This window comes from Carlito syrichta, unplaced genomic scaffold (genome assembly GCF_000164805.1).
Source record: "Carlito syrichta isolate Samal-C Ts95f unplaced genomic scaffold, Tarsius_syrichta-2.0.1 Scaffold303986, whole genome shotgun sequence".
Classification (NCBI taxonomy): Eukaryota; Metazoa; Chordata; class Mammalia; order Primates; family Tarsiidae; genus Carlito; species Carlito syrichta.
In genome coordinates, this window is record NW_007248082.1 from 104,883 (window position 1) to 122,271 (window position 17,389).

At 38.7% G+C, this 17,389-nt stretch overlaps 1 protein-coding gene across 6 annotated transcripts in view; it reads right to left on the bottom strand.

The window, feature by feature from the left end:
* Nucleotides 1–17,389, bottom strand: part of FAM13B (family with sequence similarity 13 member B) — an 89,240-nt gene that overhangs the window by 63,401 nt on the left and 8,450 nt on the right. For 5 of the 6 annotated variants that reach the window (XM_008059280.2, XM_021713000.1, XM_021712999.1 and 2 more), the window contains exons 2-6: nucleotides 6,525–6,691; nucleotides 4,795–4,986; nucleotides 4,144–4,356; nucleotides 1,806–1,983; nucleotides 1,353–1,494 (exon numbers count right to left, since the gene is read on the bottom strand). In XM_008059280.2, the coding sequence (XP_008057471.1) occupies nucleotides 1,353–1,494; nucleotides 1,806–1,983; nucleotides 4,144–4,356; nucleotides 4,795–4,951 (690 nt within the window). In that variant the 5' untranslated portion in view covers nucleotides 4,952–4,986; nucleotides 6,525–6,691. The remainder of the gene's footprint in view (nucleotides 1–1,352; nucleotides 1,495–1,805; nucleotides 1,984–4,143; nucleotides 4,357–4,794; nucleotides 4,987–6,524; nucleotides 6,692–17,389) is intronic. The other variant, XM_021713001.1, reaches the window with a different exon arrangement.

The window sequence follows — 17,389 nt, forward strand, 5'->3', positions numbered from 1 at the left end:
CCACTCACCTCAGCCTCCCAAAGGCGCGGGATTACAGGCTGAACCACCGAGCCCAGCTGTATTTGCTTTTTAAAAAAACTCTGGAAAGCTCCATGCGGTGGCTCAGGTTTATAATCCCAGTACTTTGGGAGGCTGAGGCAAGAGAATTGCCTGAATCCAAAGATTCAAGACCAATCTGGGCAACTTGGCAAGACTTCATCTCCATAATAAATCAAAAAATTAGCTTGGCATGGGGCACCTGCCTGTGGTTCCAGCTACCTGGAAGGCTGAGACAGAAGGATCGCCCATGCCCAGCAGGTCAAGGCTGTGGTGGCCATGTGTGGACCACTGCACTCCAGTCTGGGTGATAGAGTGAGACTCCAACTCAAAAAATAAAAAATAAAAAACTCTGGAAAAACAAAAACCAATGAAGGGAGGGAAAGGGGACAGGAAAAGAGTGAGTATGGGAGATAGTAAGACATTATACTCTATATTTTTTTTAACAAGATGGTTATTCATTTAAAAAAAAAGTAGCAGTCCCATCCCAAATTCAAAAATCTAAGTTACTTCATAACTTGGAACCTCATATAAGTTTGGTGGCAAACTACTTCGTGTAGTTTCAGAAGAAAAACCTCCACATAGATCACAATTTTTAAACCTCAGCAGTCTAGACTAATGTGCCTTTATAATACACTGCGGTTACTCAGTATCAATACTGACATTTCATAAAGGAGAAAGTAACTAGAAGCCTTGTACAATACAATCTCAAGTATCAAGGCATAGCAGTATCAACAAGAGATTATAACGTATTCTCGGAAATAGATTCTAACATTCTAGAGTCACCAGAATTAAAAAATGATTTGTCACCTAAACTATTAACCTCCAGACACCTCCCATTAATTACGATGATTGCACTATTAAGTTGACTTGCTATTTTAGTAAGAAAAACTCCAAAATTTTAAGTTTTTACTAAATATTTTCTTCTATCTTAAATTTCTTACCCTTTGCCTACCTTTCTCTATGTCAGCACAGTTTCTTTGCAAAAAAAAAAAACAAAAAACTGCACTATTCTTAAAAAATAACAATGCTTAAATTAACAGAAAAATAAACACATACCAAAAAAATCTCTACCATATACTCTTATTCAATGCCTTTTCCTTATTACCCAAGTTAATGAGGAAGGAAGTTTACCAGAAAAAAAAAATCATATACACATACTACACAGATGTGTTACCTGCTTGTAACACATAATAACCAAAAGAATTACTTCTAGTTCAGTACTTAAATTCCACATAAGTTTGTGTTAAGGCTTTAAGAGTATATTATCCTTTAAAAAAAATTCTCTCCAAACAGAATATTTAAAATATTCTCACCTGTTCAGTAACTGAACTCAAATCATTAGATGAAAAATCTTCCTCTTCATTCTCAAAAAACTCATAGTAGTTTTCCAGAAGTCCAGCCATTATCCTGCTTACTATTTCTTGTTCTTTCATATCTTCCACATCCGTGTAAATGCTAAGAATAAAAGTCCAAATTGTACTGAGAGTTCTTAACTCAATCACAGGTAAGGTTAGAAGACAACGAATGAGTCACTTTATGAACCTGAGCAATTTATGTCATCATTCTGTGTCTCAGTTTTCCCACCTATAAGATCTACCTAATTTGTACTCTGTTCACAAAAATGCTGTGAGGATTAATCAGATCTACTATTAAAAAAATGGTTCATCAAGCAACCTATGATGCCTATGATCCTTGGGAGACTACATGATTAGATTTCACAAATCAAATTTTTTTTTATTAAACAAAAAAATTTATAAACAACTTACTGGAAGACATCTGGACCAAAGACAGCAGCCAAAGAATTTGCAGACCAAATCTCTTCATGATGTGATGCTACGTTGGCTAAAAATCTACACAGAAACTTTAACAAACTGTAATTAACAGGTGGAAGCTGTTGTAAGAGGAACCTCAACTTTCTTCCAAATTCATCTTCGTTATTATAATCTATAAAAAATAATGACAGGTTTTTTTTAATAAAGCAAAATAGCAAAGCTCAGATATTTTGCCAGGTTCACATTACTCCACCCACATCACCTTTTACTAGAACAATTCAAAACCTCTTTACTTCCTCTACTAGAGGCCAAATGCCTTAGGGCTTTGCATTCACTTATTAAGTGGAGCAGAACAGGAGAGAGAGCCCAGGAAAAAAGGAAATCAATCCCTCAATTGCTGGAGGATGTTTTCCTCACCTATTACTCATTGGCCCCAATTCTCTATTTTGTTTTTTAATTCTCCTCATACTCCCTCTTGCATGACTGTACCTGAGTTTCCAAACTAGTGCCAACTAAAGAAGTCAAAACGCACTGGCCATGACAGTCAATAGGAATCACTGGTGAGCACAGCAGAGACAAAATTTGAGGGATTAATAGTACTTTTCCACTTGAATGAATGGGAAAACAAGGAAAGAAGGTGATAAGAGACTTTCTTCTTCCTCTGACATCCTGAAAAGAACGATTAACTTCAGCAATATCAGCAGAACTAAGTCAAAAAGTCCTCAGTTTTTTGTCTGTTTCTCTCCTCTAAACTGATGTTGATTTCTGTTTATCAAGTGAATTTTATCACAGAAGAGAGGCCTTGCATTTATCATGTCAATGAATTTTCACTGACAGAAACTAGGTAGGTATTAACCCCATTAATTGGTGAGAACGTCATTTAGCAGAGGTAATTGCTCAGACGTACTCTCAAAATGAAGTAATTTATTGCTTCATTAGTGAAAACCAACCCGATTATATTTCATTTTGTGTTCTTCTACAGGTTCTTAACATTAGTTTACTGAAAAATTCTTGATAAAATATTATGGTCATGATATTGGCCATCCCTGCAAAATAACATTAGTCTAACAAGTTTATCAGGAAAGGGTATAGTCATAGAGTATGCGTTTTACTTAAAATGCAACACATAGCAACTCTTCTACACTTTGTTATGTTACCAAATGTCCACTCAAATGACACCAGTACTTTGATTTTATAATTGAATGGAACAGTCTCTAGATTAATGTTTTCTAAATCACTGTGTCTTTAATTGATGGAAAATCTTAACAATCTAAACTTCAGCAGAAAAGGATTATTTTTGAAAATCATATATATCAACTAAAAAAATGCAAGTCATTAATATTATCACCATACCAACACTGACAAAGTCCACCTGACATCCTCTCTCCAGCTTTGTAACACTTACCCATCTAGCATACCCATGTTTTTATTTTGTTTATCATCTATTTCTCCATCTTCCCTTTATAATTTTAGCTCAAGGAGGGCAGAAACTTTTACCTAGCTTTGTTCAGTGCTGCATTCCCAGCATCTAGAACTATGCCTAGCATACAGCAGATGTTCAACGAACATTAGTTGCATTAGTTGAATACAAAAATAACTGAAAAAAGATGTTGGACTGCTAAACCCTTTGACTTGGGGTAGGAAGCCTTTGGGCAATATTGGTTTTATTTGAAATACTGGGCTGGGTGCGGTGGTTCACGCCTGTAATCCCAGCACTCTGGAAGGCAGAGAAGACTGCCTGAACTCAGGGTTCAAGACCAGCCTGGGCAATATGGTTAGACCTCGTATCTACAATAAATCAAAAAATTAGCCTGGCGAGGTGGTGTATGCCTGTGGTTCCAGCTACTTGGAAAGCAGAGGCAGAAGGATTACCTGAGCCCAGGAGGTCGAGGCTGTGGCAGCCATGAGCATGCCACGGCACTCCACCTAGAGTGACACAGTCAGACTCCGACTCAAAAAAAAAAATAAAAAAAAAATACTCTCCACATTGCTCTACTTTTGTTTGGGTAAATGTATACCTATCAGGCTACCTGCAAACAAATAAGAGAAGCATTTCTTATTTCCTCCCTTTCCTCCTTTACATCCTCTATGTTAGGCTAATAAGATCAATCATAAAAAGTATTATACTACAAAGTATTGTACTATTGTACTACAGGGATCCAAGGAATTGCCATTGCCTTAACTAGACCATACAGCCCCAAGAAGCAAATGAGAAAATAAGAAATGAAGCTCTGAAATACTACACTTATTGTTTACATGTCAAGATTTCTAAAAGGTAAAGGCTCTGAAATTAACAATAAATGACTAATTGATCAGAATCAAATTATATTACCTTGAGAAAGCTGCATCAAGTGAATATGCAAACTGCCAGGGATAACAGGTTCAGGAAGTTCCTGAAGGAAAAATCTAAGAAGACTAATAGCTGAGGGAACATCTGCTTCCTTAACCAAATCCACCTCTTCTCCACTGTCGTATCTCTGCCGAAGCCACTCCACTGTCTCAGCATTTCCATTGACTTGAAAAAGTCCTTGTTGCTCCAGACCTCCTACATTAGTTTAAGGCAAAAATTAAATAAGCTGCAACTCAACTCTTTGACTATATATATTCATTCTCCAACCAATTAAAATATTCATTCTTTTGGAAAGCCTTTCTTGGCTCCCCTGATTTGGCTAAAAACCTTCAAATTACATATCTAGAAACATACTATCTCCGTACCTAAGGGATACTCTATTTTATCCCACCCCTTATATCCATTAAAAATATCCCTATCACCCCCACTAAAAAATGCTTTAGGATGGGCAACTGTCATTTCTAAGTACATGAATTTAAGTAAAAAATTAAAACATTAAAAAGAATTTCTATTGGTTTTTCTACGTTTTGGACTTTCCATACTTAAAAAAAATATTTAAAAATCCAAGGTCAAAAAGGGATAAATTTTGTTTATTAAAACAAAAGCTAGCCCTCAAAGTAAGGAAATGTATACCATGTTCCTCAATATAGTCCACTACGTGGCGGACTATGAATGGAACCTCATTGTCTGGATGTCCTCCCTGCTGCAGCTCATCAAGTGGAATTCCAAATATTTTGTTAGCAAGAACGGAGTTGCAGTTACTCAAGGAAGGGGAGGAGCTCTTCCTCATATCTTTTTTGCAGCCAGAAATCAAAGCTGTCTTTTCTGCCAAATGAAAGACAAAAAAAAAAAAAAAACTATAATGATTAACAGGTGGCAATATGACTAAATACATTAAAGAAAAATGCTTTACACCTGAATGTGTTCTCATCTATTTAAATATGCTCCAGTTATCAGGCCCGTAGTGTGTTCTACAAATGAAGCTCAATACAATATCTAAGCAATTTCTTTACTATGAAGAGTTAGTTCTGAATGCTCCCTTTAGCATTTGCATGTAGATCAATTGTCTTAATTGCATTAATGTTCCAAAGACAATTTAAGGAGCAAATTTGACTCCAAGAGGACCTTTACTGATCAAGCTTATTAATTACACAGGTAAAAAGCCAAACCCAATCCATCTCTTCACTCTGCTACATGAAGCTCAACTAACCCAACAATTCATAAGCCCAAACAGAGAGAATCACATTTTATAAACTGATGAGCTAAGAATCAGTTGTTATAAATGATGGGCTAATAACAAGATTAACCAGTTTTTATTTCTATATGACAGAGCAGCTATAATAGATTTTTATTTTAAAAAAATTCAGTTCTGGACATCAACTTTCAATGAGAAAAGTTCTTTTATCAAAACTATTATTTTGCAATTATTAAAAAAAAATTTCCAAAACCATTTAGTTCAGAAGAAATAGTTATTTGTCTCAAATTTGTAGAAACTATGATCAATAAAGAAGCAGCAGAAGGAAACAATGTCTCAAATGGCATTTCCAAAATCTGACACATCAGAGAACAAGGAATCCCAAGAAAAAAAATTTTTTTTTTTTTTGAGTCAGAGTCTCTGTTGTCCAGGCTGGAGTGTAGTGGCACACCACAGTCTTGACATGCAGGGCTCAGGCGATCCTTCCACCTCAGCCTTCCAAGTAGCTGGAACTACAGGCGTGCGCCACCACACCTGGCTAATTTTTTTATTTATTGTAGAGATGAGGTCTCACCAAGTTGCCCAGCCTGGTCTTGAACCTGTGGGCTCTGGCAATCCTTCTTTCACCTCGGCCTCCAAAGTGCTGGGATTATAGGCGAGAGCCACTGCGCCGGCCAAAAAATTCATTTTCTAAAATAAACATTTTCCCATGGGGAAAGGAGTATTTTTGTAAAAGAAAGAAAAACTTTTTTCAAAAGTGATAATGAACAAAATGAAACCAACTAGTCTTTTTTCGTCACCCCAGAGAAATAAGTCCTCAATGCAAGAAAAGATAACATCACAAAGATAAGTCTACTCAAAATTCTAAAGTTTACAAAATTAGGGTCCACTGGATCAGGTGTATACCCACTGGATCAAGAGAGTGTCACAACATGACTAGTAAGTAATCAGCTAACTTAAAGGAATAGTAGAAATTAACTAAGGGACACCAAAATGTCATAAATTTGTTACATAGTCTTAGACCAGCAACATCAATTCTTCAACACATCTGGTGCCAGCTAAGAACTACAAAATCTCAAGCTAATAATCAAATAGCAGCTATAGGGGGCAAATTCCAAATCTCTGTGGATTTATAGAACATGGGATAGTTATCATTTTGAAAACTTACCTTTGAGTACTTAAACACCTAAGTTTAAAAAATGGCTTCTGCACCAGCTACCCTCACTGAGCAAGCATTCTTTTGTCATTTATGGCTGTTTGAGATTATGGCAGAAGATCAGCCTGTAGTTCCTCATTGAAGAAACGCAGAACTCTATCAGTACTTCAGCAGTTAATCTAGGGAAAAAAAAAAATTCAATATTCAATTTCACACAACATCTTTAACTGTGAGCAGAGCAGAAGAAGCAATAAAGTTCATTGAGGAGGTTACTTATACTGAAAGGTAATCTAATGCCTGAAAAATGTATAATCTAGTTAAAGGCAAAATCTTGCAAAGGTTTCCAATTGTGAAGACTAAACTGGATAAGAATCTTTCTGCTGAAGATAAATAAAGGAATTGCAAAGGAGAATATTTGACAGCACACATCTTCAGGGATTATACCATTTAAATAAGCCATTTTGGGGCCAGGTGCAGTGGTTCAAGACTATAAGCCGAGCATTTTGTGAGGCCAAGGCAGGAGGACTGCATGAAGCCAGAAATTTGAGAGCAGCCTAGGCAACATCTTCTACAAAAGCAGAAATAAAAAAATTAGCCAGGCATGGTAGTGTGCACTTACAATCCCAGCTACTTGGGAGGCTGAAACACAAGGAGGCTGAGAATGCAGTAAGCCATGATAGTGCCACTGCACCTCAGCCTGGGTGACAGAGTGAGACTCCAACTCAAAAATAATAACAATCTATCTTCCTCAATGGATCCTTCATTTACACATACATACCCTACCCCACTCCATTCCTTCCTCATTTCCTCTTATACTCAAAACTAAAGATGGAAGCATTTTCAGAAGATCAAAGGATCAAAGACATGATTTTAATTTGGAACTGTACTTATGTACTTTCTTTTTTTCTTTGTATACAACATAGTGGTTGCCTGAGCTCTCTGATATGGAAAAGCAATAGCATATGTTGGAAAACAGCAGAAAGACCAGAACCAGAAAGGCTTAGATTCAAATGTCAACTCCACATTTATAATAAAAACTTATCCTCATTACTAGAAAAACCATCAAGGCATAAATCTTTCAGGTGATGAGCTTTTGTAAATATGTGATGCTGAACATCTTCCTTGTCTCTGAACCTAGTTTCCTTATATAAAATAAAAATTATACTATATAGTCATTAAGTTTAACTGAGATAACATATGCATGTAGAAGACAGAGAACCAGTCTCTCCTCTCTTTGCATAATGCTAAAAGACCAGCAATTAGGCTGGGGAGAGAGGGAAAAACCTGTTTGGCAATGTGTTTAATATTCGGTCTCATCATCCTCTGTGAATTCTAATGGTCTCATTATCCTTTGTGAATTCTAGTAATCTATTAACAAATCTTTTAATAAGCTCAGTAAACTACACTGCAGTACTCTGCCCAAGAAGCGTCAGGTCAGTAGAAGAGTATTGATCTCAAAAAAGTGTTGCTAGTAACATACACTTCGAGGAGGAACATTAAAAATTGAGAGAAAGGAAAGACACATTCCCACAAATCTTTTAGTAGATGATTACTTCCAAAACATCCTGAAATGCCTGCCGAAACATGTAGTTCGTCTACCAATTATCTACCCATCTGTAAAATAACTTAAAAGTTAAATTATGTTAAAGATGCTTTAGAAAGGTTAACTTCAGAGATAAGATATTTAATTAACTTACATTAAAAGTCAGGCTGATACCCTCATGACATAAGCGGGTATTTGCTTGATGTACAATAAATGAAGACTCATTTCAAAAGTCTGTCAGGAGCAGGTTCTACACATCATTAAAATGACTGCTCAGTGATTAGAATGCCTTGTTAATGAAATCATAAACCTCTTATCTCATCTCATGTACTCTAGTACCCCTAGCCTCTAACTAGACAGCCTCAAAATATATCCTTCCTAAGGTAAGGCTGGGTGGGAATTTATAAATCCATCAATAAAAACTTATCCTCATTACTAGAAAAACCATCAAGGCATAAATCTTTCAGGTGATGAGCTTTTGTAAATATGTGATGCTGAACATCTTCCTTGTCTCTGAACCTAGTTTCCTTATATAAAATAAAAATTATACTATATAGTCATTAAGTTTAACTGAGATAACATATGCATGTAGTAGACAGAGAACCAGTCTCTCCTCTTTGCATAATGCTAAAAGACCAGCAATTAGGCTGGGGAGAGAGGGAAAAACCTGTTTGGCAATGTGTTTAATATTCGGTCTCATCATCCTCTGTGAATTCTAATGGTCTCATTATCCTTTGTGAATTCTAGTAATCTATTAACAAATCTTTTAATAAGCTCAGTAAACTACACTGCAGTACTCTGCCCAAGAAGCGTCAGGTCAGTAGAAGAGTATTGATCTCAAAAAAGTGTTGCTAGTAACATACACTTCGAGGAGGAACATTAAAAATTGAGAGAAAGGAAAGACACATTCCCACAAATCTTTTAGTAGATGATTACTTCCAAAACATCCTGAAATGCCTGCCGAAACATGTAGTTCGTCTACCAATTATCTACCCATCTGTAAAATAACTTAAAAGTTAAATTATGTTAAAGATGCTTTAGAAAGGTTAACTTCAGAGATAAGATATTTAATTAACTTACATTAAAAGTCAGGCTGATACCCTCATGACATAAGCGGGTATTTGCTTGATGTACAATAAATGAAGACTCATTTCAAAAGTCTGTCAGGAGCAGGTTCTACACATCATTAAAATGACTGCTCAGTGATTAGAATGCCTTGTTAATGAAATCATAAACCTCTTATCTCATCTCATGTACTCTAGTACCCCTAGCCTCTAACTAGACAGCCTCAAAATATATCCTTCCTAAGGTAAGGCTGGGTGGGAATTTATAAATCCATCAATAAAAACTTATCCTCATTACTAGAAAAACCATCAAGGCATAAATCTTTCAGGTGATGAGCTTCTCTCTCTCTCTCCTGAAGAAAAGCATCTTGGATGATGATTGAAAATAGCAATGGCTAACATTAAATGAGCAGTTATCATGTGCCAAGCAGTTCAATGCACTTTGCATGTATTGAGAAGGTATTATTATAACCCTTATTTTAATTAAACATTGCATATAGGCTCACCAACCTACCCACAGCCCACCCAAATAATAAGGATCTGATATAGAATTTGAAATCAGAGAAACCAAATTTGAAATCAAATTCTTCACTCTTAATCACTATACTATCTTTCTATGTAAATTCTTACAAGTTACAATATGACAGACTGTCACTTTCTGCCACTCAAATTGGCTATAGTCTTATATACATTTGAGGAGGTGACTTATTTCCAGCTTGCTAACAGGTACTTAAAAAGGACAGGCCTATGCTCTAAGCCCTAGTAGTTAATTTTTCACTTAGAACATATATCTAGAGCACACTGCTGAGCGCTAAGTGGAGAGTGGCCCAAAATAACATTTCTGCAAACTGCAAAGTCATTTTTAACATCAGTCCTGTTTCCTACCTGTCTTCGGGAGTATTCATGTAAATATTCCCTTCACATCTATAGTGGATTGAACAGTGTCCCGCCAAAACTCACGTCTCCTCAGAACCTCAGAATGTGACCTTATTTGGAAATAGGATCTTTGCAGATGTATTTAGTTAAGGAGCTCAAGAGGAAATCATCCTAGATTTAGGGCAGCCCTAAATCCAATGACTGGTGTCCTTGTAAGAAAAGGACAGGACACATAGAGACACACAGAGAGGAAGAAGACCAGAGAAGATGGAAGCAGAAACTGGAGTTGTGCTACCAATAGCCAAGAAACACCAGGACCCACAGAAGCAGGAAGAGGCAAGGAAGGATTCTCCCCTAGAACCTTCAGAGGGAGTCTGACCCTGCCAAAACCTTCACTTTACACTTCTAAACTACTGAACTGTGAGAGAAAACTTTCTATTATTTTAGAGCCATCTACTTTGTGGTAATTCATCATGGAAGCTCTACAAAACTAACACAACAGCTAAACTACAATATTAAATTCTCAAAAAAAAAAAAGAAAGAAAAGAAGATAGCAGCAGACATCATAGAAAAATGTCCCAAGAGTCAATGAAATGTCCTAGTAGATAGAATCAATAAAATACAAAGACAGCAGTTAAATAAAAGGCTTGACACAAGAGAAGGCAATGCATTGACTTTCAAAATAACCAAAGATTTCCAGAAGCTTAACATTATTATAAATCAAAACAATAAATTATTTTGAGTACAAGTGACAGTTGCCTGGCATTGGGGTATTGACAAGAAAGAAGTAATCATTTTGAATTTTACATCACATATTTCACCATGAGATAAGAGTGATTAAAAATAATGCAATTAGCCGGGCGCAGTGGCTCATGCCTGTAATCCCAGCACTTTGGGAGGCAGAGGCAAGAGCATTGCCTGAGTCCAGGGGTTTGAGACCAGCCTGAGCAACATGGCAAGACCTCGTTGCTACAATAAATCAACCAATTAGCCAGACATGGTGGTGCATGCCTGTAGTTCCAGCTACTTGGAAGGCTGAGGTGGAATCATCACCTGAGCACAGCAGGTTGAGGCTATAGTGGCTGGGAGCATGCCATTGTACTCCAGCCTGGGCAACAGACTGATATTCAATTAAATATGCAATTAAATACCAATTATTAATAAAACTGGGTGATAGGTACATTCAGGAAAGTGTACCTTCATACACCAGCTATCAACCTGAGTTCTATCAGGATTCAAGGTACTTTTGTACTCCATTTAATTTATACACACACATACATGGTAGTAACAAAACACACATTTCTTTTTCTTTTTTTTTTTTTTTTAAGTTGGAGTCTCACTCTGTCACCCAGGTTGGAGTGCAGGGGCATACTCACAGTCACCCCAGCATCAACCTGCTGGACTCCGGCAATCCTTCCCCCTCAGTATTCCAGGCAGCCAGAACTACAGGTGCACGCTACCACGCCCGGTTAATTTTTTATTTTATTTTATTGTAGAGACGAGGTCTCGCCAAGTTGCCCAGGCTGGTCTCGAACCCTCGTGCTCAGGCAATCCACTTGCCCCAGCCTCCCAAAGTGCTGAGATTACAGGCTGAGTCACTGAGTCCAGCCTTTTTTTTTTTTTTTTGGAATCAGTTTCACCCTGTTGCCCAGGCTGCAGTGCAGAGTGGCACAATCACAGCTCACTGCAGCCTAGACCTCCTGGGGTCGGTTGATGCTTTCACTTCAGTCTCCCAAGTAGCTGAGACAACAGGCACACCACCACGCTCCACTAATTTTATGTATGTATGTACGTATGTATGTAGAGACGAGGTCTCAAACTCCTGGGCCTAAGCAATTCTCCCATCTCAGGCTCCCAAAGTGCTGGGAGCCACCATGCTCAGCCTACAGCTTTCTTAAAAGCATAGAATCTTTACATTTTAAATACCTAATAAAATAGTAGTGAGAGGCCAGGCACAGTAGCTTATGCCTGTAATCCCAGTACTTTGAGAGGCCGAGACAAGAGGACTGCCTGAGCCCTGGAGGGTTCGAGACCAGCCTGGTCAACTTGGCAAGACCTTGTCTCTACAATAAATCAAAAATAGCTAGCCAGGCTCGGAGGCTCAGCCTGTAATCCCAGCACCTTGGGAGGCCGAGGCGAGTGGGTTGTCTGAGCCCGCAGGTTCGAGATCAGCCCGAGCAACTTCGCAAGACTGCGTCTCTACAATTAAAAAATCAAGAATTAGGCCAGGCTCGGTGGCTCAGCCTGTAATCCCTCACTTTGGGAGGCCGAGATGAGTGAATTGCCTGAGCCCGTGAGTTCGAGATCCACCTGGGCAACTTGGCAAGACCTCATCTCTACAATAAATCAAAAAAATTAGCCGGGTATGGTAGCGCGCACCTGTGGTTCCAGCTGAGGCGGAAGGATCGCCAGAGCCCAGCAGGTCGAGGCTGCGGTGGCCGCTCCCGCATCCGTGAAATGTTCTCCAGTCTGGGCGACTGAGTGAGACTCCAACTCAAAAAAAAAAAAAAAAATCAAGAATTAGCCAGGCATGTTAGCACATGCCTGTAGTTCTGGCTACTTGAAAGAATGCAGCAGAAGGATTGCCGGAGCCCAGCAGGTCAACGCTGGGGTGGCCAAGAGTGTGCCCTGCACTCCAGACTGGGCGACAGAGTGAGACCCCAACTCAAAAAAAATACAAACAAAACATTAGCCAAGCAGCAGTGCATGCCTGTAGTTCCAGTTACTTGGAAGGCTGAAGTGGAAGGACTGCCCTAGCCCAGCGGGTCAAGGCTGAGTAGCCACTGTGTGCCACTGCACTTCAGCCTGGGCGACAGAGTGTGACTCCAACTCAAAAAAAAATTAGTAGTGAGGGGCCTTTAAAAAGGGGTAAAGCACCAACAGCAGTAACATAGATAATAACAGAACACAGCACTGCCTGAGCTCTTACAATATGACAGAAGTTACTTTAATGGCTTTAAATAGATCAATTCATTTCATCCTTACAACAATCCTGTTAGTAGATACTTTCATTATATCCATTTCACTGATGAGAAAACTGACACAATAAGAGAACTTTATGAAGTGATGAAAATGCTCTATGTCATGATTGTGTTTTGATGGTTATATTGAATATATTTGCCAAAACTTAATGAATTGGACATTTAAAATTGGTGAATGCTGTCATATATAAACTATACTTCAATAAGGCTGAAAGAATTAAGTAAAGAATAAAAATATCACAGCTGGGAACGGTGGTATATGCCTGTAATCCCAGCACTTGAGAGGCTGAGGCAAGAGGATTGCTTGAGCCCAGGAGTTCGAGGCCAGCCTGGGCAACTTAGCGAAACCTTGTTTCTACAATAAATTTAAAAATTAGCTGGGCCTGCAATTCCAGCTACTTGGAAGGCTGAGGCGGAAGGATCGCCTGAGTCCAGCAAGTCAAGACTATAGTGGCCATGAGTGTTCCACTACACTCCAGCCTGGGCGACAGAGTGAGAGTCAGAGTCTCACACAAAAAAGAAAAAAAAAAAAAAAAAAAATCACACGAACAAGGCACAGCATCACTTTAAAAGATTAATTAATATCAAACTGTTTTCATAATAGCATATGACATTTTAAAAATATACTTTTCTACCAAAAAAGAAAAATAAAAGATTTCTTTTAACCCTATATCAAGAACCTATTTCTGTTTGGCACTACTACACTATCCAGTACATCCAGAAATTACTAAATTTTCTATAACTAAGAAAAACAGAAAGTTGCACTGGACTGGGTGCAATGGCTCACCCTGTAATCCCAGTACTTTGGGAGACCGAGGCAGGAGGACTGCTTGAGCCCAGAAGTTTGAGAGTAGCCTAGGCAACAAAACGAGACCTCACCTCTATAAAAAATTTAAAAATTAGGTCAGGCATGGTGGCTTACACTTATAACCCCAGCACTTTGAGAGGACAAGATGAGAAAATTGCCTGAGCCCACGGATTCAAGACCAGCTTGGGCAACTGAGTAGGACCTCATCTCTACAATTAATCCAAAAATTAGCCAGATATGGTGGTGCACATCTGTAGTTCCAGCTACTTGGAAGGCTGAGGTGGAAGAATTTCCTGAACCCACCAGGTCGAGGCTATAGTGGCTGTGAGTGTGCCACTGCACTCCAGCCTGGGCGACAGAGTGAGACTCCAACTCAAAAACTAAAAATAAATAAATAAATTTAAAAATCAGCAGGATATGGCAGCATGTGTCTGCAGTCCCAGATACTACATCATGTACCAAAACCAAAAGAAAACAAAAAATTTTTTCTAGCTCTAGATAGTCAGCTTTTTACTAGCTGGGGCTCTGAATAATTCACCAAAGCAAAGGAAAAGGCACCTCTTTCATTCTAACTAAAGGAAGATGGTACTTGACCAAACTTGCCAATATGCTAAATCAGTGGTTTCCTTCCTAGTCTGAGAAACTGAAAAAAAAGCATAATTTGTCTGAGGTACTTAAGAGAAAGGCTAAACAAATGTCACAACACATAAACACATCTGTCAAATGTTCACAGATGCTACTTCAATCAAGAAAACATCAAGTCACTTAAATCTATTATTAATTCATAGACATTCCCATTAAGTAATTCACCAAAGTATAACTAATACGGAATTCAGGACGAGAACATTTTTAAATTAAAGAAGATTCCATTATTCAAAAAGTTGAAAATTTCATTGCCTTAAAAAACAAAACCAAAAATAAGTATAGGGCAATCAGTATCCCTATGCCTAGGATTTGTTCGTCCCTGTCCACTTTAACATAATACTTAAGGGAACAATCCTTCATGGTGATTCCACCAAACTACAACAAACAATGGAATCAATTATATCTTACAGGACTGCAGTTGTCAAACTTTGGTACTAGATACATCACATAGATTTCACAGATTGCAACCACTAAATGTAAAGCATTTCACCTAGAGATAGTTCATTATTCCTCTCTTATTCCAAGTATTCAGACAAAAATTGGTTATCCCTGGGGAAAATCTATTGGGAAACAGACTGGCTAGTTTTGAGAAACTCTTAAAAGGGTTTCATGGCCACAGTTAATTATTTTATAACCTCCAAACATGATGTCACACTATTCAAATCAAAAGTTACCAAGTCACATAGGGGATGAAATCCTCTATGACTAAATCCTCTCATCTATCTTCTTAACTGATCTCCTTATTCTAAAATCTAATCCACATTGCCCTACACAAAATTCCTTGATTATTTTCCACTGCCTAAAGCTCTAGACTGCAATTTTTTTTAATCAGGAAAAATTTGTGAGCACCCTCCCAAAATACATGAATATTTCCAAAGTAGAGTAGTGAATAATATACTAGTGTACTGTGCATATAATGTACATAAAAGTAACATTTTAAGAGATTAAAAAAGAAACAGAAACACCAAAACAATTTTAATACTTCACACAGACACACACACACACACACACACACACACACACACACACACACACACACTTTTAATAGGTCATCCTTCCCATCCAAAGTGCTAGCACTTCAACTTTTGAGACCAATAACCTAGTTTTCCAAATGGTTTTTCTAACTGGTTTTCCAGCTTCAACATGCATTACAGTCACCTGTCACGCATCACAATCACCTGTCAACAGGGACAGGTCAGTTCAATACGGGGGTCACAAAGCTGCAACCCAAATCTAGCATCCATGAGAATCTGACCTGACCCTCCATATAACAAGCTCTTTGGGTGACAACAATTCATACAAAGGTTTAAGAACCTTTGGCATAAAATATAAACTCTAAACTTCTCTGCAAGTATTTCAACTACCAGTAACATCTTTCCTGCCACTCCATCTCGCTCTACTGCCCAGCAGTACTTAACTACTTGAACTTCACAGTCCACAACTCATGGATGTTGCACATACTGTTCTCTATACTTAGAGCCCTAAACTCAACACCATAACAAACCACCAACACCATGATCAACCCCATCCTGTTCAAAAAAAAATCTTTTTTTTTAGTTGGAGTCTCACTCTGTCACCCAGGATGGCGTGCAGTGGCACGCTCACAGCCACCACAATCTCGACCTGCTGGACTGCTGAGCTCAGGCGATCCTTCTGTCTCGGCCTTCCAAGTAGCTGGAACTATAGGCATGTGCTATCACTCCCAGTTAATTTTTTATTTTATTTTATTGTAGAGATGAGGTCTCTACAAGTTGCCCAGGCTGGTCTCGAACCAACGGGTACAGGCAATTCACTTGCCTTGGCTTCCCAAAGTGCTGGGATTACAGGTTGAGCCACAGAGCCCAGCCAACCCTATGTCTTAAAAAAAAAAAAGAAAAGTTAACAAGTAGGGGGGCATCTCCAGTAACTAAAAACTAAATAAAATATCAAGAAATGTCTGCCATATATATCCACTTTCAGCAATAACCAAAGATAATCAAATCAAGAAGAGAAAGCAACTATCATTTATGGAGTAGCTATAAGCACTTCAAAAGTTATTTCTCACACCTAGAACAACATTGTAAAGCAGGCACTATTCCCCTTTTACATATATTAAAAATAAAGTATTATGAGCCTTAAGTCATAACACTGAACTTCAGAATTTGTAAAAATGGTGATGCAGTGGCTCAAGTCACTTTTGGGAGGCCAAAGCGCGAGGATTGCCTGAGTTCAGGGGTTTGAGACCAGTTTAGGTAACTTGGTGAGACCGCGTCTCTAAAACAAATCAAAAAATTAGCCGGGCATGGTGGCACACGCTTGTAGTTCCAGCTTTTTGGAAAGCTGAGGTGGAAGGATTGCCTGAGCCCAGCAGGTCAAGGCTGCGGTGGCCGTGACCATGCCACTGCACTCCAGCCTGGGCAACAGAGTGAGACTCCAACTCAAAAAAAAAAATTGCTATGCTAGAATTTGCCACTGAATTTAACTGTGATTTCTGCTCAAAGTAATTCACACCTTAAGAAACCGAGGCCGGGCTTGGTGGCTCAGCCTGGAATCCCTGTACTTTGGAAGGCTGAGACGAGTGGATTGTCTGAGCCCGCGGGTTTGAGACCAGCCCAGGTAACGGCGAGACTTCATCTCTACAATAAATCAAAAATTAGCTGGGTGTGGCAACACATGCTCATAGTTCCAGTTACTTGAAAGGCTGAGGCAGAAGGATCACCCGAGCCCAGCAGGTTGACGCTGGGGTGGCCGTGAGTGTGCCACTGCACTCCAACCTAGGCGACAGAGACTCCAACTCAAAAAGAAAAGAAAAAAAAAAAACGAATGAAACCAGCCTGTAATCCCGTGCCTTTGGGAAGCTGAGGTGAGTGGATTGCCTGAGCCCACAGGTTCAAGACCCGCCTGGGCAACCTGGCGAGACTTCATCTCTACAATAAATCAAAAATCAGCCGGGCGTGGTAGCGTGTGCCTGTAATTCCGGC